Source organism: Procambarus clarkii, chromosome 19 (genome assembly GCF_040958095.1).
Source record: "Procambarus clarkii isolate CNS0578487 chromosome 19, FALCON_Pclarkii_2.0, whole genome shotgun sequence".
Lineage (NCBI taxonomy): Eukaryota > Metazoa > Arthropoda > Malacostraca > Decapoda > Cambaridae > Procambarus > Procambarus clarkii.
Window position 1 is genome coordinate 13277467 of NC_091168.1, and position 22477 is coordinate 13299943.

The window sequence follows — 22477 nt, forward strand, 5'->3', positions numbered from 1 at the left end:
AAAAAAGAAACATAAGAAATATTGAAAAAAATCGTGTTAGAATTATTGATCTTACTTTTTCTGTCATATTTAGCAACATATGTTTACAAGTAAGACTGCTACCAAAATATACTAATATATATATATAATTAAATAAAATGAAACGGTGTTTTGGTCCGTGCTGGACCATTATCAAGACGTGTGATGGTTCAGGATGGACCGAAACTTTGTTGCTTCTTCATTTTCCGATGTTTGGTTTGGTCATCAGAGTAATAATCATTTGTAGTTATGTACTATACACTTGTAGTCTGATGCAGTGGAGCACTCGTAGGTCTACAATGAAATTTATACAGATCGAGCCACTAATACACAGAGCGTATCGATAAGTAGTTAATTTATACGTTAAATCTGTAGCACTTTTTTTTCATATAAAGCGAGAAGTATGCTAACATATCTGAATTGTTGGCTAGATTTAATAGATGCTTTACAATTGTAAGTGATATTTAGAAACTGTAGTTTTAGCAGTAGTACAGTTAGAGCACTTATTGTTAACAATAACTAGACATTATGATAGTGATCACAAGGGTGCAGAACATACTGCCTCTCTCAACACCTCTGTTTGCAACATCACGGGTTGCATTATGGCCATGTGCCCTTACAGGTTATACATGAAGTAAAGTGTTTACAGCAACAAGGCACCGCTTAAGCGTGTCGCCCCATTGCAAGGTGTCTGTTTCAGTTGAAGGTAACCCACCTGCAACACAGGCATCCAAATGAACAGTGCCGGATTACTGGTCGTATCTTGCTGAAGATGGATTTAGGCAGGGAGCAAGATACTCCGTTCACATCAAGTGTATAGCTGTGGTGCTGTCATGACCAGGCTTCGCAGATGGGGGCGGCAGTTTAATATGAGGGAGAAGGGTCCACAGTTACCACCATGTGTACTGACGTAATTATTTATTACTGCCTAATTCTATATACATAGTTTGAGACTTATCTATTTACATTAAAATGCCTTATACACAAAACTAATCAGTGATGGGTAACTGTCTCTCTGAACGATGCTTGGCCCTGACGACGGGAGTCTTAACACGGGTGTATATGATGGCTTCACTGTGCGGCTTCCTGACGCGGCCACAGTTACCACGGGGTCTGAGCAGTACCAGCCTGACACTCTGGCATCACCTGACATGCACATAACGTACTTGTGTGTGACACATGATACAGCTGCATGTGTGACGCATGACACAGCTGCATGTGTGACGCATGACACAGCTGCATGTGTGACACATGACACAGCTACATGTGTGACGCATGACACAGCTGCATGTGTGACACATGACACAGCTGCATGTGTGACGCATGACACAGCTGCATGTGTGACACATGACACAGCTGCATGTGTGACGCATGACACAGCTGCATGTGTGACACATGACACAGCTGCATGTGTGACGCATGATACAGCTGCATGTGTGACACATGACACAGCTGCATGTGTAGGGTGGCATTACCACCGACACGTCTGGTATACTCAGTGAGACTCGCCACTCAGTGCTGGACACACCAGCCTCTCAGTCTCACCACTGCTCTAGAAGACCAGTCTATAGGGTGATCACACTTCCTAACATGTCAGAAGAGAACATTTGCTGTTGTCTGCAGACTTGACACTTATTGTGTGTTCTTTTAGTCAGTCATTAAGAGTACGGCCAGTTTCACCAAAGTGTTTGGGGAGGACAAGAGGAAAACGAAATAAACACCAGCAAATTCGAAGCAGGAGAAGCAGTGTGAACCAGATTATTACGGTGTGTTGGTTTGTCCAAAGGTGAGTTTATACCAGAGCTAGACAAAGGGTATTAGTGAGATTTTTGAGCTCGGAAATGAAGGGAAGGGAGAGCACAGTGTTACTAGTGTTGGAAACCGGTTAGGATAAAAGAAAGTACTTTTAGCTTGAGAGTAGGCACAGCTGATTAAGGAATATGGAATAACCAAGGCGAGAGAAAGACTTGTAAAGAAGAGAAATTTCAGAATAAAGACATTGAGGATCACAGATGCGTAGAGCACGAAGGAAGAGAGAGACGAACACTTTTCTTACCAGAAGGGGGATGGTAGGACAAGAAGTGACTGTCCGTACCACTGTGCATAGGCTTCTGGTAGACAGACAGAGAGAGAGAGAGAGATAAGCCAAACTCAGCTGTGAACATATACATGTAGGAAAGGGAGGAATTAATTCCCATTAAGCTTTGAAAAAGATAGGATGCAGACTGTGTAGAGACGATAGAAAAGTCTGGGAAAGACTGGCCAAAGAGCAAAAATATCGACATAGTGAAGGGTGGTAAATGTCAATACTAGGAAGACGAACAGTTACGAAGTAATCATATAGAGACGCCAGAAGAGGAGAGAGAGAGAGGACATCCCTTAGTGACAGTCTGATAAGATAGAGGAAGACGTCATTAGAAAGCGGAGATGAGGCCTACATTTACCTTCTGACAAGGAGGGGGGGGGGAGAGTTATCAGGAGGAAGTGCCAAGCTATTATAACTACGTAGCACTTGGACGGGGACCAGGATGAAGATTTTAGATAGAAGGGGGGGGGGGGAAGGAATGGTTCCCAACCACTTGGACGGTCGGGGATTGATCGCCGACCTGCATGAAGGGAAACCATCGCTCTACCGTCCAGCCCGCGTCGTTTGGCCTTCTGACAAGGAAAGAGAACATAATGTGGAAAATTAGTAAATAGTTATCGTCACTCCGTCCATGAAGTCCTGAGAGTGACGAAAGTGGACATATTGTTGTTGTTGTTTTAGATTCAGCTACTGGGAACAAAAAGTACCAAGTAGCACGGGCTATGGTGAGCCCGTAGAGTGGAGAGGGGAAACGTAATCTATTTATGAGGTGTGTGGGTCTGGTGTCTAATTTTCAGCCTCGTTATTGTAAGCTAGCATCTTCAAGGATTTGTATTTTAATCTATATTGTTGTAGGTGTCCAGTACGGGCAGCATGTAAACACAGGTTTCCCTACACAGGTGTGCGCGGGGCATGAGCTCCGGGGAGGCGGGCTCCGGGGCGGGGTATGGTGGCGGCTCCGGTGGCGCCATCAAGGACGCCGGCGGCGCCTTCGGCAAGAGGGAGGTGGCCCTAGAGGAGCAGTACTACCGCAAGCTGGTGAGTGTTTACTGTGTTAGTACACTGGTGAGTGTTTACTGTGTTAGTACTCTGGTGAGTGTTTACTGTGTTAGTACTCTGGTGAGTGTTTACTGTGTTAGTACTCTGGTGAGTGTTTACTGTGTTAGTACACTGGTGTGAGTGTTTACTGTGTTGATACACTGATGTGATTGTTTACTGTGTTAGTACACTGGTGAGTGTTTACTGTGTTAGTACACTGGTGAGTGTTTACTGTGTTAGTACACTGGTGAGTGTTTACTGTGTTAGTACTCTGGTGAGTGTTTACTGTGTTAGTACTCTGGTGAGTGTTTACTGTGTTAGTACTCTGGTGAGTGTTTACTGTGTTAGTACACTGGTGAGTGTTTACTGTGTTGATACACTGATGTGATTGTTTACTGTGTTAGTACACTGGTGAGTGTTTACTGTGTTAGTACACTGGTGAGTGTTTACTGTGTTAGTACTCTGGTGAGTGTTTACTGTGTTAGTACTCTGGTGAGTGTTTACTGTGTTAGTACACTGGTGTGAGTGTTTACTGTGTTGATACACTGATGTGATTGTTTACTGTGTTAGTACTCTGGTGAGTGTTTACTGTGTTAGTACACTGGTGAGTGTTTACTGTGTTAGTACACTGGTGAGTGTTTACTGTGTTAGTACACTGGTGAGTGTTTACTGTGTTAGTACTCTGGTGAGTGTTTACTGTGTTAGTACTCTGGTGAGTGTTTACTGTGTTAGTACACTGGTGTGAGTGTTTACTGTGTTGATACACTGATGTGATTGTTTACTGTGTTAGTACACTGGTGAGTGTTTACTGTGTTAGTACTCTGGTGAGTGTTTACTGTGTTAGTACTCTGGTGAGTGTTTACTGTGTTAGTACTCTGGTGAGTGTTTACTGTGTTAGTACTCTGGTGAGTGTTTACTGTGTTAGTACACTGGTGAGTGTTTACTGTGTTGATACACTGATGTGATTGTTTACTGTGTTAGTACACTGGTGAGTGTTTACTGTGTTAGTACACTGGTGAGTGTTTACTGTGTTAGTACACTGGTGAGTGTTTACTGTGTTAGTACTCTGGTGAGTGTTTACTGTGTTAGTACTCTGGTGAGTGTTTACTGTGTTAGTACACTGGTGAGTGTTTACTGTGTTGATACACTGATGTGATTGTTTACTGTGTTAGTACTCTGGTGAGTGCTTACTGTGTTAGTACTCTGGTGAGTGTTTACTGTGTTGATACACTGATGTGATTGTTTACTGTGTTAGTACACTGGTGTGAGTGTTTACTGTGTTAGTACACTGGTGAGTGTTTACTGTGTTAATACACTGGTGAGTGTTTACTGTGTTAGTACACTGGTGAGTGTTTACTGTGTTAGTACTCTGGTGAGTGTTTACTGTGTTAGTACACTGGTGAGTGTTTACTGTGTTAGTACACTGGTGTGTGTTTACTGTGTTGATACACTGGTGAGTGTTTACTGTGTTAGTACACTGGTGAGTGTTTACTGTGTTAGTACTCTGGTGAGTGTTTACTGTGTTAGTACTCTGGTGAGTGTTTACTGTGTTAGTACACTGGTGTGAGTGTTTACTGTGTTGATACACTGATGTGATTGTTTACTGTGTTAGTACACTGGTGAGTGTTTACTGTGTTAGTACACTGGTGAGTGTTTACTGTGTTAGTACTCTGGTGAGTGTTTACTGTGTTAGTACTCTGGTGAGTGTTTACTGTGTTAGTACACTGGTGTGAGTGTTTACTGTGTTGATACACTGATGTGATTGTTTACTGTGTTAGTACTCTGGTGAGTGTTTACTGTGTTAGTACACTGGTGAGTGTTTACTGTGTTAGTACACTGGTGAGTGTTTACTGTGTTAGTACACTGGTGAGTGTTTACTGTGTTAGTACTCTGGTGAGTGTTTACTGTGTTAGTACTCTGGTGAGTGTTTACTGTGTTAGTACACTGTGTGAGTGTTTACTGTGTTGATACACTGATGTGATTGTTTACTGTGTTAGTACACTGGTGAGTGTTTACTGTGTTAGTACTCTGGTGAGTGTTTACTGTGTTAGTACTCTGGTGAGTGTTTACTGTGTTAGTACTCTGGTGAGTGTTTACTGTGTTAGTACTCTGGTGAGTGTTTACTGTGTTAGTACACTGGTGAGTGTTTACTGTGTTAGATACACTGATGTGAGTGTTTACTGTGTTAGTACACTGGTGAGTGTTTACTGTGTTAGTACACTGGTGAGTGTTTACTGTGTTAGTACACTGGTGAGTGTTTACTGTGTTAGTACACTGGTGAGTGTTTACTGTGTTAGTACATCTGGTGAGTGTTTACTGTGTTAGTACTCTGGTGAGTGTTTACTGTGTTAGTACACTGGTGAGTGTTTACTGTGTTGATACACTGGTGAGTGTTTACTGTGTTAGTACTCTGGTGAGTGTTTACTGTGTTAGTACTCTGGTGAGTGTTTACAGTGTTGATACACTGATGTGATTGTTTACTGTGTTAGTACACTGGTGTGAGTGTTTACTGTGTTAGTACACTGGTGAGTGTTTACTGTGTTAATACACTGGTGAGTGTTTACTGTGTTAGTACACTGGTGAGTGTTTACTGTGTTAGTACTCTGGTGAGTGTTTACTGTGTTAGTACACTGGTGAGTGTTTACTGTGTTAGTACTCTGGTGAGTGTTTACTGTGTTGATACACTGGTGAGTGTTTACTGTGTTAGTACACTGGTGAGTGTTTACTGTGTTAGTACTCTGGTGAGTGTTTACTGTGTTGATACACTGGTGAGTGTTTACTGTGTTGATACACTGATGTGATTGTTTACTGTGTTAGTACACTGGTGAGTGTTTAATGTGTTAGTACTCTGGTGAGTGTTTACTGTGTTAGTACACTGGTGAGTGTTTACTGTGTTAGTACACTGGTGAGTGTTTACTGTGTTAGTACACTGGTGAGTGTTTACTGTGTTAGTACTCTGGTGAGTGTTTACTGTGTTGATACACTGGTGAGTGTTTACTGTGTTGATACACTGATGTGATTGTTTACTGTGTTAGTACACTGGTGAGTGTTTACTGTGTTAGTACACTGGTGAGTGTTTACTGTGTTGATACACTGATGTGATTGTTTACTGTGTTAGTACTCTGGTGAGTGTTTACTGTGTTAGTACACTGGTGAGTGTTTACTGTGTTAGTACACTGGTGAGTGTTTACTGTGTTAGTACACTGGTGAGTGTTTACTGTGTTAGTACACTGGTGAGTGTTTACTGTGTTGATACACTGGTGAGTGTTTACTGTGTTAGTACACTGGTGAGTGTTTACTGTGTTAGTACTCTGGTGAGTGTTTACTGTGTTGATACACTGGTGAGTGTTTACTGTGTTGATACACTGATGTGATTGTTTACTGTGTTAGTACTCTGGTGAGTGTTTACTGTGTTAGTACACTGGTGAGTGTTTACTGTGTTAGTACTCTGGTGAGTGTTTACTGTGTTAGTACTCTGGTGAGTGTTTACTGTGTTGATACACTGGTGAGTGTTTACTGTGTTGATACACTGGTGAGTGTTTACTGTGTTAGTACACTGGTAAGTGTTTACTGTGTTAGTACTCTGGTGAGTGTTTACTGTGTTAGTACACTGGTGAGTGTTTACTGTGTTAGTACACTGGTGAGTGTTTACTGTGTTAGTACACTGGTGAGTGTTTACTGTGTTAGTACTCTGGTGAGTGTTTACTGTGTTGATACACTGGTGAGTGATTACTGTGTTAGTACACTGGTAAGTGTTTACTGTGTTAGTACTCTGGTGAGTGTTTACTGTGTTAGTACACTGGTGAGTGTTTACTGTGTTAGTACACTGGTGAGTGTTTACTGTGTTAGTACTCTGGTGAGTGTTTACTGTGTTAGTACACTGGTGAGTGTTTACTGTGTTAGTACACTGGTGAGTGTTTACTGTGTTGATACACTGGTGAGTGTTTACTGTGTTAGTACTCTGGTGAGTGTTTACTGTGTTAGTACTCTGGTGAGTGTTTACTGTGTTGATACACTGGTGAGTGTTTACTGTGTTAGTACTCTGGTGAGTGTTTACTGTGTTAGTACTCTGGTGAGTGTTTACTGTGTTAGTACACTGGTGTGTGTTTACTGTGTTGATACACTGGTGAGTGTTTACTGTGTTAGTACACTGGTGAGTGTTTACTGTGTTAGTACACTGGTGAGTGTTTACTGTGTTAGTACACTGGTGAGTGTTTACTGTGTTGATACACTGGTGAGTGTTTACTGTGTTGATACACTGTAAAATCTCGTGTACTCAATGTTATACTTCACAGGCAATTAACAAAAGAGGATTGTAGATCAAAGTATCTTATCATGAGATGATTTCGGGACTTCGCGTCCTCGCGGCCCGGTCCTCGACCAGGCCTCTTTTGTTACCCCCCCCCCCCAGGAAGCAGCCCGTACCAGCTGTCTATCTCCCAGGTACTTACTTACTGCTAGGTGAACATGGGGATCAGGATGAAAGATACGCTGGTTATTTGTTTCCGCCTCCACTGGGGATCGAACCCTGAACCTTACGACTACGAATTCCGAGCTGTCAGGCCCCAAGTAAACTACTGTAATTGTTCACTTTAGTAAACTGGCAGCAGAGTGTACCAACACACACTTGAGTTGCCAGATTGTGTACTCAAGTACACAGCAGTAAACAAGAACACAGCAGTAAACAAGAACACAGCAGTAAACAAGAACACAGCAGTAAACAAGTACACAGCAGTAAACAAGTACACAGCAGTAAACAAGTACACAGCAGTAAACAAGAACACAGCAGTAAACAAGAACACAGCAGTAAACAAGTACACAGCAGTAAACAAGAACACAGCAGTAAACAAGTACACAGCAGTAAACAAGAACACAGCAGTAAACAAGTACACAGCAGTAAACAAGTACACAGCAGTAAACAAGAACACAGCAGTAAACAAGTACACAGCAGTAAACAAGTACACAGCAGTAAACAAGAACACAGCAGTAAACAAGTACACAGCAGTAAACAAGAACACAGCAGTAAACAAGAACACAGCAGTAAACAAGTACACAGCAGTAAACAAGTACACAGCAGTAAACAAGTACACAGCAGTAAACAAGAACACAGCAGTAAACAAGTACACAGCAGTAAACAAGAACACAGCAGTAAACAAGAACACAGCAGTAAACAAGTACACAGCAGTAAACAAGTACACAGCAGTAAACAAGTACACAGCAGTAAACAAGTACACAGCAGTAAACACCATATTTGTGTACTTGGCTCTCAGCTAATTGGTGTTGTCCGATCTCCAAGATTGGCAACACCTTCGGCTTCCCGTTGTCGGGGACAGGAAGCCTTACCCAGGTCCTAGGGAAACGACTGACCTTCCACAGGATATAACCCACAACCTACCAAATTCCTAAGTATCTATTTACTGATTGGCGAACAGATGCATCAGGTGAAACGAAACTACACCTGCCCAGCTGCGAGACTCGAACCCGGGATCTTTAAGATACTGGACACGTTTCCTTATACCTGAGGATTGGTCACCTATCAGTAAATATGTACTTGGGAGTTAGAAGACTATTGTGGGTTGCACAGTGCCAGCTGGGAGCCACAGGTGGTGCACAGTGCCAGCTGGGAGCCACAGGTGGTGCACAGTGCCAGCTGGGAGCCACAGGTGGTGCACAGTGCCAGCTGGGAGCCACAGGTGGTGCACAGTGCCAGCTGGGAGCCACAGGTGGTGCACAGTGCCAGCTGGGAGCCACAGGTGGTGCACAGTGCCAGCTGGGAGCCACAGGTGGTGCACAGTGCCAGCTGGGAGCCACAGGTGGTGCACAGTGCCAGCTGGGAGCCACAGGTGGTGCACAGTGCCAGCTGGGAGCCACAGGTGGTGCACAGTGCCGAAGATAAAGCTGGTGGTGTTTATTATGTGTGTGAAAGAAAGCAGAGCTGGTGCCACATCTCCCAGGTAGTGTGGCGTAGTTGTTGTTGTTGCCACATCTCCCAGGTAGTGCGGCGTAGCTGCTGCTGTTGCCACATCTCCCAGGTAGTGCGGCGTAGCTGCTGTTGTTGCCACATCTCCCAGGTAGTGCGGCGTAGCTGCTGCTGTTGCCACATCTCCCAGGTAGTGCGGCGTAGCTGCTGCTGTTGCCACATCTCCCAGGTAGTGCGGCGTAGCTGCTGCTGTTGCCACATCTCCCAGGTAGTGCGGCGTAGCTGCTGTTGTTGCCACATCTCCCAGGTAGTGCGGCGTAGCTGCTGCTGTTGTCACATCTCCCAGGTAGTGCGGCGTAGCTGCTGCTGTTGCCACATCTCCCAGGTAGTGCGGCGTAGCTGCTGCTGTTGCCACATCTCCCAGGTAGTGCGGCGTAGCTGCTGCTGTTGCCACATCTCCCAGGTAGTGCGGCGTAGCTGCTGCTGTTGCCACATCTCCCAGGTAGTGCGGCGTAGCTGCTGCTGTTGCCACATCTCCCAGGTAGTGCGGCGTAGCTGCTGCTGTTGTCACATCTCCCAGGTAGTGTGGCGTAGCTGCTGCTGTTGCCACATCTCCCAGGTAGTGCGGCGTAGCTGCTGCTGTTGCCACATCTCCCAGGTAGTGCGGCGTAGCTGCTGCTGTTGCCACATCTCCCAGGTAGTGTGGCGTAGCTGCTGCTGTTGCCACATCTCCCAGGTATTGTGGCGTAGCTGCTGCTGTTGCCACATCTCCCAGGTAGTGCGGCGTAGCTGCTGCTGTTGCCACATCTCCCAGGTATTGTGGCGTAGCTGCTGCTGTTGCCACATCTCCCAGGTAGTGCGGCGTAGCTGCTGTTGTTGCCACATCTCCCAGGTAGTGCGGCGTAGCTGCTGCTGTTGCCACATCTCCCAGGTAGTGTGGCGTAGCTGCTGCTGTTGCCACATCTCCCAGGTAGTGCGGCGTAGCTGCTGCTGTTGCCACATCTCCCAGGTAGTGCGGCGTAGCTGCTGCTGTTGCCACATCTCCCAGGTAGTGCGGCGTAGCTGCTGCTGGAGCAACAATGGCACAAGTTCCTCATAATAATAACCTGGTGCTACAAGGACGTCCAATGGTAACCGTAACAGCCTCGTGTGGTACTGTACCCGGCCCCGGGACGTGTCCCAGGCCCCGGGACGTGTCCCAGGCACCAGAGCCAGCACTGGTGCGGCTCACTCCACTCTCTGTAAACTATGTCAGCCTGTATCATTATAGTCAGGCTGACATGTATACCATAGTCTTAACTGAAGACTCCTGGCCACCACCTTGAGAATTCCTGCCTGCCCCCCCCCCCCTGTACTGACCACAGTCTGATCACATGACCATACACAGTGACCTCACCACCAACGTATGTGTGTATGTGTACACATACGTTGTATATGTGTCAAGCTGGGATGTGTCATACATTTGCGTTATACACGAATATACTTTTCCCAGCATGTCAACCACTTGCGCTGGACAGTAGAGCGACTGTCTCGCTTCATGCAGGTAGGTGTTCAATCCCCGACCGTCCAAGTGGTTGAGCACCATTCCTTTCCTCCGTCCCATCCCAAAATCCTTAACCTGACCTCTTCCCAGTGTTACATAGTCGGAATGCCTTGACTTTCTCCTGATAATTCCCGTACATTTCCAGCTTGGGCGGGTAAGGCTTTAGTTTTTTTTTTTTTTGCTGAGGTGACTAAGCTTGCCACTTTAATTTCATTTTAATTTTGGCCGGGGGAGGGGAAGTTATTTTTGGCAGCTCCGCGCATCCTGTGAGTGGACACACCGCCATAGTGACAGTATTGGGCAGCGCCACTCATCCTGTGGGTGGACACACCGCCATAGTGACAGTATTGGGCAGCGCCACTCATCCTGTGGGTGGACACACCGCCATAGTGACAGTATTGGGCAGCGCCACTCATCCTGTGAGTGGACACACCGCCATAGGAACAGTATTGGGCAGCGCCACTCATCCTGTGAGTGGACACACCGCCATAGTGACAGTATTGGGCAGCGCCACTCATCCTGTGGGTGGACACAATGCCATAGTGACAGTATTGGGCGGCGTCACTCATCCTGTGGGTGGACACGCCGCCATAGTGACAGTATTGGGCAGCGTCACTCATCCTGTGAGTGGACACACCGCCATAGTGACAGTATTGGGCAGCGCCACTCATCCTGTGAGTGGACACACCGCCATAGTGACAGTATTGGGCAGCGTCACTCATCCTGTGAGTGGACACACCGCCATAGTGACAGTATTGGGCAGCGTCACTCATCCTGTGAGTGGACACACCGCCATAGTGACAGTATTGGGCAGCGTCACTCATCCTGTGAGTGGACACACCGCCATAGTGACAGTATTGGGCAGCGTCACTCATCCTGTGAGTGGACACACCGCCATAGTGACAGTATTGGGCAGCGTCACTCATCCTGTGAGTGGACACACCGCCATAGTGACAGTATTGGGCAGCGCCACTCATCCTGTGAGTGGACACACCGCCATAGTGACAGTATTGGGCAGCGCCACTCATCCTGTGGGTGGACACACCGCCATAGTGACAGTATTGGGCAGCGCCACTCATCCTGTGGGTGGACACACCGCCATAGTGACAGTATTGGGCAGCGCCACGCATCCTGTGAGTGGACACACCGCCATAGTGACAGTATTGGGCAGCGCCACTCATCCTGTGGGTGGACACACCGCCATAGTGACAGTATTGGGCAGCGTCACTCATCCTGTGAGTGGACACACCGCCATAGTGACAGTATTGGGCAACGCCACTCATCCTGTGGGTGGACACACCGCCATAGTGACAGTATTGGGCGGCGTCACTCATCCTGTGGATGGACACACCGCCATAGTGACAGTATTGGACAGTGCCACTCATCCTGTGGGTGGACACAATGCCATAGTGACAGTATTGGGACGCGTCACTCATCCTGTGGGTGGTCACAATGCCATAGTGACAGTATTGGGACGCGTCACTCATGCTGTGGGTGGACACAATGCCATAGTGACAGTATTGGGCAACGTCACTCATCCTGTGGGTGGACACACCGCCATAGTGACAGTATTGGACAGTGCCACTCATCCTGTGGGTGGACACACCGCCATAGTGACAGTATTGGACAGTGCCACTCATCCTGTGGGTGGACACACCGCCATAGTGACAGTATTGGACAGTGCCACTCATCCTGTGGGTGGACACACCGCCATAGTGACAGTATTGGGCAACGTCACTCATCCTGTGGGTGGACACAATGCCATAGTGACAGTATTGGGCAGCGTCACTCATCCTGTGGGTGGACACAATGCCATAGTGACAGTATTGGGCGGCGTCACTCATCCTGTGGGTGGACACACCGCCATAGTGACAGTATTGGGCGGCGTCACTCATCCTGTGGGTGGACACAATGCCATAGTGACAGTATTGGGACGCGTCACTCATCCTGTGGGTGGACACACCGCCATAGTGACAGTATTGGGCAGCGCCACTCATCCTGTGGGTGGACACAATGCCATAGTGACAGTATTGGGCGGCGTCACTCATCCTGTGGGTGGACACAATGCCATAGTGACAGTATTGGGACGCGTCACTCATCCTGTGGGTGGACACAATGCCATAGTGACAGTATTGGGCGGCGTCACTCATCCTGTGGGTGGACACAATGCCATAGTGACAGTATTGGGCGGCGTCAATCATCCTGTGAATGGACACACCGCCATAGTGACAGTATTGGGCAACGCCACTCATCCTGTGAGTGGACACACCGCCATAGTGACAGTATTGGGCAGCGCCACTCATCCTGTGAGTGGACACACCGCCATAGTGACAGTATTGGGCAACGCCACTCATCCTGTGAGTGAACACAGCGCCATAGTGACAGTATTGGGCAGCGTCACTCATCATGTGAGTGGACACACCGCCATAGTGACAGTATTGGGCAGCGCCACTCATCCTGTGAGTGGACACACCGCCATAGTGACAGTATTGGGCAGCGCCACTCATCCTGTGAGTGGACACACCGCCATAGTGACAGTATTGGACAGTGCCACTCATCCTGTGGGTGGACACAATGCCATAGTGACAGTATTGGGCAGCGCCACTCATCCTGTGGGTGGACACACCGCCATAGCAGCATGTTCAACACTCCTCAATAGGAAGAGCTGAAGGGTTGGAACAAGCAGTCACAAATTCTCATATGTGACACATATGATAATATGTGTCACATATCATATCATACCATCAGAGTGCCGGGGGGATGATGGGGAATTAGCCATGGCTACCATCATCTTTTGTCTGGTCGAGTGGTTAAGGGGTCCTGTATGCCAGTTCCAGAGTGCTCCTGGCAGTATGGGTTCGAGTCATTTCTGTGGTGAGAGTTTTCAGTTAAATATATATATATATATATATATATATATATATATATATATATATATATATATATATATATATATATATATATATATATATATATATATAATAAATATATATATGTGTTGTACCTAGTAGCCAGAACGCCATACTCGGTCTAGAATGCAAGGCCCGATTTGCCTAATAAGCCAAGTTTTCCTGTATTTATACATATTTCAATATTTTTTTCTTATGAAATGATAAAGCAATCCATTTCATTACGTGTGAGTTCATTTTTTTTTAATTTGAGTTAAAACTAACGTAGATATATGACCGAACGTAACCACCCCTACCTAAACTAACTGATCTTAACCTAACCTAACCTAACCTAACATAACCTAACCTAACTGATCTTAACCTAACCTAACTGATCTTAACCTAACCTAACTGATCTTAACCTAACCTAACACAATTAAGTCAATAATTTATGTTCTTAATATAATATAATAATAATAACTCAAATAAACAAATTGGAAACAATTTATTGAAAGTAAGGAAAATCACTCGGCCTATTAGGCAAATCGGACCTTGCATAGGAGGCAGAGAAGTGCGTTCTGGCTACTAGGTACGAAATATATATATATATATATATATATATATATATATATATATATATATATATATATATATATATATATATATATATATATATATATATATATATATATATATATATATATATATAACTAACGTGATGGTCAAGTGGATTAAGGCGTCTTGTACATACCAGTTGCGTTGCTTCTGGGAGTATGGGTTCGAGTCACTTCTGGGGTGTGAGTTTTCAGTTGCATATTGTCCTGGGGACCATTCAGGCTTGTTCGCATTTGTGTTCCTCACGTGTGCCCCAAAGAATGAGGTGATTTGGTAAAATGCTATGCCCAAGATAACTATCCGAGTGCCGGCGGTGGGGTGGTTCAAATAGCCTCGGCTATCACCTCATTATGTCCGGTCGTGATGGTCAAGTGGATTAAGGCGTCTTGTACATACCAGTTGCGTTGCTTCTGGGAGTATGGGTTCGAGTCACTTCTGGGGTGTGAGTTTTCAGTTGCATATTGTCCTGGGGACCATTCAGGCTTGTTCGCATTTGTGTTCCTCACGTGTGCCCCAAAGAATGAGGTGATTTGGTAAAATGCTATGCCCAAGATAACTATCCGAGTGCCGGCGGTGGGGTGGTTCAAATAGCCTCGGCTATCACCTCATTATGTCCGGTCGTGATGGTCAAGTGGATTAAGGCGTCTTGTACATACCAGTTGCGTTGCTTCTGGGAGTATGGGTTCGAGTCACTTCTGGGGTGTGAGTTTTCAGTTGCATATTGTCCTGGGGACCATTCAGGCTTGTTCGCATTTGTGTTCCTCACGTGTGCCCCAAAGAATGAGGTGATTTGGTAAAATGCTATGCCCAAGATAACTATCCGAGTGCCGGCGGTGGGGTGGTTCAAATAGCCTCGGCTATCACCTCATTATGTCCGGTCGTGATGGTCAAGTGGATTAAGGCGTCTTGTACATACCAGTTGCGTTGCTTCTGGGAGTATGGGTTCGAGTCACTTCTGGGGTGTGAGTTTTCAGTTGCATATTGTCCTGGGGACCATTCAGGCTTGTTCGCATTTGTGTTCCTCACGTGTGCCCCAAAGAATGAGGTGATTTGGTAAAATGCTATGCCCAAGATAACTATCCGAGTGCCGGCGGTGGGGTGGTTCAAATAGCCTCGGCTATCACCTCATTATGTCCGGTCGTGATGGTCAAGTGGATTAAGGCGTCTTGTACATACCAGTTGCGTTGCTTCTGGGAGTATGGGTTCGAGTCACTTCTGGGGTGTGAGTTTTCAGTTGCATATTGTCCTGGGGACCATTCAGGCTTGTTCGCATTTGTGTTCCTCACGTGTGCCCCAAAGAATGAGGTGATTTGGTAAAATGCTATGCCCAAGATAACTATCCGAGTGCCGGCGGTGGGGTGGTTCAAATAGCCTCGGCTATCACCTCATTATGTCCGGTCGTGATGGTCAAGTGGATTAAGGCGTCTTGTACATACCAGTTGCGTTGCTTCTGGGAGTATGGGTTCGAGTCACTTCTGGGGTGTGAGTTTTCAGTTGCATATTGTCCTGGGGACCATTCAGGCTTGTTCGCATATATATATATATATATATATATATATATATATATATATATATATATATATATATATATATATATATATACATATCAGTAATCTTTTTATATCACAAGTGATTCAACAAGAGACTCACAAGTCACTATACAAGGCACTTTACATCTATGGTGAGTGTCAAACACGGAGACATCACTACTAGATGTTTTAAGGAGTAACCCCAACTGTAAATATGGGTGTTGGACACAACAGCACCCTCCCCCCTTTTCTAATGGACAAAAAAATGCAAGCTGTGGTAAGACACAATATATTTGGCAGAATAAATATCCTGCGGTACCCGAAAGTTTTGTTCTTACACCAGTAATGTTCATTATACTGTATATATGTGTGTGTGCTTGGTGGGGTACCCGGGGCTGCTCTCTCTCTCTCTCTCTCTCTCTCTCTCTCTCTTTCTCTTTCTCTTGGTAGTCGCAATAAGATCTGACCCTTCTCAAAGGGGGGTGCGCAATGGGGCCAAACCACCTATGATAATCCCCCTAGCTTAATGTGTTATGAAATATCGAGTGAGGCTAGGCTCAAGCATCAAAACTGACACCATGGACATACAATCTATTTTATAAATATAAATGATCTATAAGAGGAATTGTTACATAAATATGATTACAAATGATAAATTCTAAGGGAGAATAAAGAACTTGGGTGACGGCTTCATCACCAAAAGGACATTGACAGAATAATTGAGCGGAGCAACACATGGCAGATGGAATTTAGCGTAAATAAATATCACATAATGGAATGTGGAATAAGGGAGAACAGGTTACACTGAACCTACACATGATATGAAAAGTTGCCAAGATCGTCTGACAATGACAGACGCAGGAGTGGGTCTGGAGAGTGAGCTGCCATCACAGCACCACATGAAGGTCACTGTGAGAGGAGTCTATGCTATGCTAGTAACATTTCAGAACCACTAATAAATATATGAATGGAGTATTATGAAAGCAACTGTTCACGTCATTCGTGAGACCAAAACTCGAATATGCAGAAATGGCGCGGTTGCCATATCTCAAGAAACGTAGCAATAAATTAGAAAAGGTGTCAAGGTGTATGTGGCTCTTGTATGGGTTCCGGAACAATACCGTGAGCTATGAGACGAGGCTGAAGACTCAACATGCCGAGGCTGCACGATGGGTGGAACAGAGACGATATAATCACTGTACAAAAGGTAACTGGAATCAGCAAAATAGACAAAAACGAATTTCTGATACTGTTCATTTATTTTGGTTAAGAAATTATGTAACTTGTTCATCAGTGCTGTAACTTGCTTACCTAAATGAACTTTAGGGGTAATTTGGGGGGTTCAGTCCCAGAGCCTATTATGTTTTTTCTTCCACAGACGTGGCCACACATTTACAATGCTAACCAGCATATATACATCTTCTTCTGTCCTCCGTGGACAGAGATTTATTAAACATATAGTTCAGGGGTTTATTGAACAATCAACAACAGAAGGTGAATGTAGTGCCTTTAAAATGCTAAGCTAACCTACATACGTAAATACATAGATACACAGCTTTACGTATGCCCTACATAAAGTGTTCGATGTGTCTTTTACATAGTGTCATTAATGTGCATTTACAAAGGTGAAATGTAATTCTGATCAGCTTCCACATATATTTTATACACATACATATACATACACACACACATACATACATATATGCACACACATACACGTACATTTGTCTCATTTGCTCTGACAGGGTGAGATAGTTGATCTCACCCTGTCTAGACTAGACTTCTCTAGTCACCCTGTAGTCTAGAGAACCTATTGTGCAATTAAGCACTTAACCACTGAAGGTGATTCAGATGCTTTTACAATCTTGTGTCTGTAACCTTTTCCACTACCGCCCACATGATGGGTATAGGGTGCATAATAATTAAACTAAACTAACTCTGATGCAGACGATGAGTCACAATACCGAGGTTGAGGATATGATGACCAATCCACACACCAGAAACAACGAAGTCGTTGTTTCATCAGCTTGTGATGTGTTTGGTCATCATATACCTATAATATACCTATAATATACCTACAATTTTCTCTCATCTTTTTTTTTCTTGCCTTGTAAATGGTATCATTTTTTATAAATTTTGCAAGTATTTACCTACTTAAAATTTTCTTAGATTAAGGACCTGCCCGAAACGCTGCTCGTACTAGTGGCTTTACAAGATTGTAATTACCATATTATGTATCCTCACAATCCCAATGTACATTCTTGTATATGCATAAATAAATAAATAAAATAAATAAATAAATCAACTAACTGTGATACCTGTGACACAAGTGACTTCTGCTGCTGCAACATTCACTCACGTGAGCTCACTTAAGACTCATACGTGAGTAATTAATGAAAATAAAGAGTGATTTTGACCAAACACATCCTTGTTTGAGGCAGACTAGTAGTGCACATCAGAGGAGTTTTTGACCACTGTGAGTGGTGTTGTGTACTCGTTGTCCAGACCCCCGTGTCAGGCTCGGGCTGGTTGTGTAGTTTATGTTTTCAGTGAAACAATTAACGAATTATTACCATTCGTAAATATGATTTTGTTCTACTAAAATCTGTATTTTGTTTTAACTTTTTTCTTTTGTCTTGCAGCAATATCAACAGATAGAGAAGATGAAGGCTGGAATAGAAGAGGAGGTACATTTCCACAAAGAACAAGTCCAAGCCCACAAAGATGCCATAAAAAGGCACCACCGAATACTGGATGAGCTGATGATGAGCATGAGGAACATTGTGGCCAGAGACAAGCTGTCTGGTAATGACTCTTAAGATCATTATGATGATGATGATGATGGCCACACCTCTTAAACCAAGCTCATCTATAGCCTAATTCTGAAGTTTGGTTAGCTGTGACGCTTTGCTGTGTGTGTGTGTGTGTGTGTGTGTGTGTGTGTGCGCGTGTGTGTGTGTGTGTGTGTGTGTGTGTACTCACCTATATGTACTCACCTATATGTGCTTGCAGGATCGAGCATTGACTCTTGGATCCCGCCTTTCTAGCTATCGGTTGTTTACAGCAATGACTCCTGTCCCATTTCCCTATCATACCTAGTTTTAAAAGTATGAATAGTATTTGCTTCCACAACCTGTTCCCCAAGTGCATTCCATTTTTCTACTACTCTCACGCTAAAAGAAAACTTCCTAACATCTCTGTGACTCATCTGAGTTTCCAGTTTCCACCCATGTCCCCTCGTTCTGTTATTATTACGTGTGAACATTTGATCTATTTCCACTTTGTCAATTCCCCTGAGTATTTTATATGTCCCTATCATATCTCCTCTCTCCCTTCTTTTCTGTAGTGTCGTAAGGTTCAGTTCCTTCAGCCGCTCTTCATATCCCATCCCTCGTAGCTCTGGGACAAGCCTCGTCGCAAACCTCTGAACCTTCTCCAGTTTCTTTATGTGTTTCTTCAGGTGGGGGCTCCATGATGGCGCGGCATACTCTAAGACGGGTCTCACGTAGGCAGTGTAAAGCGCCCTAAAAGCTTCCTCATTTAGGTTTCTGAATGAAGTTCTAATTTTCGCCAGTGTAGAGTACGCTGCTGTCGTTATCCTATTTATATGTGCCTCAGGAGTTAGATTGGGTGTCACATCCACTCCCAGGTCTCTTTCTCGAATCGTTACAGGTAGGCTGTTCCCCTTCATTGTGTACTGTCCCTTTGGTCTCCTGTCACCTGATCCCATTTCCATAACTTTACATTTACTGGTGTTAAACTCCAGTAGCCATTTCTCTGACCATCTCTGCAGCCTGTGTAAGTCCTCTTGGAGGATCCTACAATCCTCGTCTGTCACAACTCTTCTCATTAATTTTGCGTCATCTGCAAACATTGACATGTATGATTCCACTCCTGTAAACATATCATTTACGTAAATTAGAAAGAGGATTGGTCCCAGCACCGATCCTTGAGGTACTCCACTTGTTACTGTTCGCCAGTCCGACTTTTCGCCCCTTACCATTACCCTCTGGCTCCTTCCTGTTAGGTAGTTCTTCACCCATACTAGGGCCTTTCCGCTTACTCCTGCCTGCCTCTCAAGTTTGTATAGCAGTCTCATGTGCGGTACCGTATCAAAGGCCTTTTGGCAGTCAAGAAATATGCAGTCTGCCCAGCCTTCTCTGTCCTGCCTTATCCTTGTTACTTTATCATAGAATTCTAAAAGGTTTGTTAGGCATGATTTCCCTGTCCAGAACCCATGTTGGTGCTTGTTTACAAACCCAATGCTCTCCAGGTGCTCAACAAGTCTTAGCCTAATTATTCTTTCAAGTATTTTGCAGGGGATGCTTGTCAGTGATACGGGTCTGTAGTTAAGTGCCTCCTCCCTATCCCCCTTTTTGAAAATCGGTACGACATTTGCCTCCTTCCAGCAACTGGGCAATTCTCCCGACATAAGTGACTCATTGAAGATCATTGCCAGAGGCACGCTGAGAGCCTGCGCTGCCTCTTTAAGTATCCACGGTGATACTTTGTCTGGTCCAACAGCTTTATTTGCATCCAGTGTTGTCAACTGTTTCATTACATCCTCTGCTGTCACCTCTATATCTGATAGTCTTTCATCTTGGGTAATCTCTTCTAACAATGGGAGCTGCTCAGGCTCGGTAGTGAACACTCCATGGAATTTTGCATTCAGTACCTCGCAGATTTCCTTGTCGCTTTCTGTATATGCCCCTTCTGTTTTCCTCAGTCTTGTCACTTGGTCATTTACCGACATCTTCCTTCTTATATGGCTATGTAGTAATTTTGGTTGCTTTTTCGCTTTGACTGCAATATCGTTCTCATAATTTCTTTCCGACACTCGTCTTATGTTAATGTAATCATTCCTAGCTCTGTTACATCTAATCCTGTTGTCCTCTGTCCTTTGTCTTCTGTACTTCCTCCACTCCCTCCTGCTTCTCACCTTTGCTTCCTGACACTGTCTATTAAACCATGGGTTATTATATTCCCTCCTGCTTTTTTTCTTTATTGTTGGAATAAATCTATCTTCAGCCTCCTTGCATTTCAATATGACTTGGGTCATCATATTACCGACATCTGGTGTGTGTGTGTGTGTGTGTGTGTGTGTGTGTGTGTGCGTGTGTGTGTGTGTGTGTGTGCGTGTGTGTGTGTGTGTGTGTGTGTGTGCTGTCAGAGTTACTGTGGACGTCGGCTTGCTGCCTTCTCTTGATAATTACTTAATGTGGACGTTACATGACAGTTATGTGATATTACAGTTTGGTTGTGGTCATACAGGAATACAAGGCTTGGCCCCTTCCATTACCCAGCTTTTATGTTTTAGCTTCATAGATATTTGATCTTTGTGAGCAAGTGCTTTTGAACTTAATCTTGGAGTGCATCATCAATGTGTTTCTTTAAGGGTGACCACGAGACGGAAGTCACTTGGAGTGTGTCTGGTGGTGTGAAGGATCAAGAGTTTTCCATCCGACCCTCTCGCACATTTCTTGTTTGATGTACAAGACAGTATGGATCCTGTGGCACAGTAGTCTACAGCCACGATTCACAATTGAGGGTCCCCGCGTTTAATTCCCCCATGAAGGACAGTCAGTCCGACAGGTCTCCCTTAACCTGATACCACTGTTCACCTAGCAGTAAACAGGCACCTGGGGGTTAGGCAACTGCTGTGGGTTGGAGCCTGGGGAGCTACAGGCTCCCTGTCCCCAACAATGAGAATGAAATTGTATTGTTTAACTGAATGGCTCCCTTAAAGAAATACTTCACATGTCACTTTAGTACAGGTGTACATGTACTGCTGTACATGTACTGCTGTACATGTACTGCTGTACATGTACAGGTGTACATGTACTGCTGTACAGTACTTTACTTTATTGCTACATAGAATTATATTGAAATATTGCATCTGACATGCATTGCATAAATAAGACTACTGTATTACAAATATTTAGTAATATGCATTATTCATTTTTTTATCCTTATATTTTTCAACATTTGTCTGTAGAGTTATACATAAAACACGTGATAATACATATACATATACTTAGGCCCGGTGTGGTAGACCATATCTAGGGTATTTAATTATTTATTGTCAGCATCTATGCATGTATCACCAAGAGTTGCATGTATCACCAAGAGTTGCATGTATCACCAAGAGTTGCATGTATCCTACCTCGGCGGTGGCAAGATATATTATAGGGAGGGGATTGAGGGGGAGAAATGTACACAGGGAATTGTTGAGGAAAGGAAGATTGGTTGGGGTGGGGTTGCGGGAAAGGCGTGTGTGTGGGGGAAGGGGATGAGGGGGGTGTATACAGGTAGGGGTTGAGAGAGGTAAGGTTGTAGAGATGTCTAGGAAAAAGTGGTTTTCCACATTTCGAGAAGAATATGGGCAAGGCTGGGTTGTGGTTGGGGTGGGGAACGAGGGGAGGGGTTGGGTTGGGATTGGTTGGGTCTGGGGTGGGGAAAGGGGGACGGGTTGGGTGGGGATGCGTTAGTGTTGGGTGTAGGGAAAGGAGGGAGGAGTTTGGTGAGGATGGGTTGGGGCTGGGGTGGGTAGATGGGTAGGGATTGGGTGGGGGGATGGATTGTGTAGAATGTGAATCCATGAGAAATATACATTTTCACCAATTTCAATAATTTTGAGACCCATCGTTGGATCCAGGTGAAATTTAAACACGTCACTTCTCTATAAATGAGAATCACAATGATTCTCAGTGAATAACTTATATTTATATATATATATATATATATGTCGTACCTAGTAGCCAGAACGCACTTCTCAGCCTACTATGCAAGGCCCGATTTGCCTAATAAGCCAAAAAAGTTAGGTTAGGTAGGTTAGGTAGT

The 22477-nt window shown here is 44.7% G+C and overlaps 1 protein-coding gene and 1 long non-coding RNA gene across 2 annotated transcripts in view; both read left to right on the forward strand.

Annotated features, from left to right (window-relative positions):
* Positions 1 to 19348, forward strand: part of LOC123757607 (ATPase inhibitor mai-2, mitochondrial-like) — a 70215-nt gene extending 50867 nt beyond the window's left edge. Inside the window, exons 2-3 of the mRNA XM_045741416.2 lie at positions 3004 to 3142; positions 18280 to 19348. Coding sequence (XP_045597372.1) covers positions 3004 to 3142; positions 18280 to 18456 — 316 coding nt within the window. The 3' untranslated portion in view covers positions 18457 to 19348. The remainder of the gene's footprint in view (positions 1 to 3003; positions 3143 to 18279) is intronic.
* An 829-nt stretch (positions 19349 to 20177) lies between these two features.
* On the forward strand, positions 20178 to 21588 carry LOC123757608 (uncharacterized). Its single transcript, XR_006772784.2, has 2 exons — positions 20178 to 21411; positions 21468 to 21588. It is a non-coding gene; the product is annotated as an uncharacterized lncRNA (long non-coding RNA).
* The last annotated feature ends 889 nt before the right edge of the window (positions 21589 to 22477 follow it).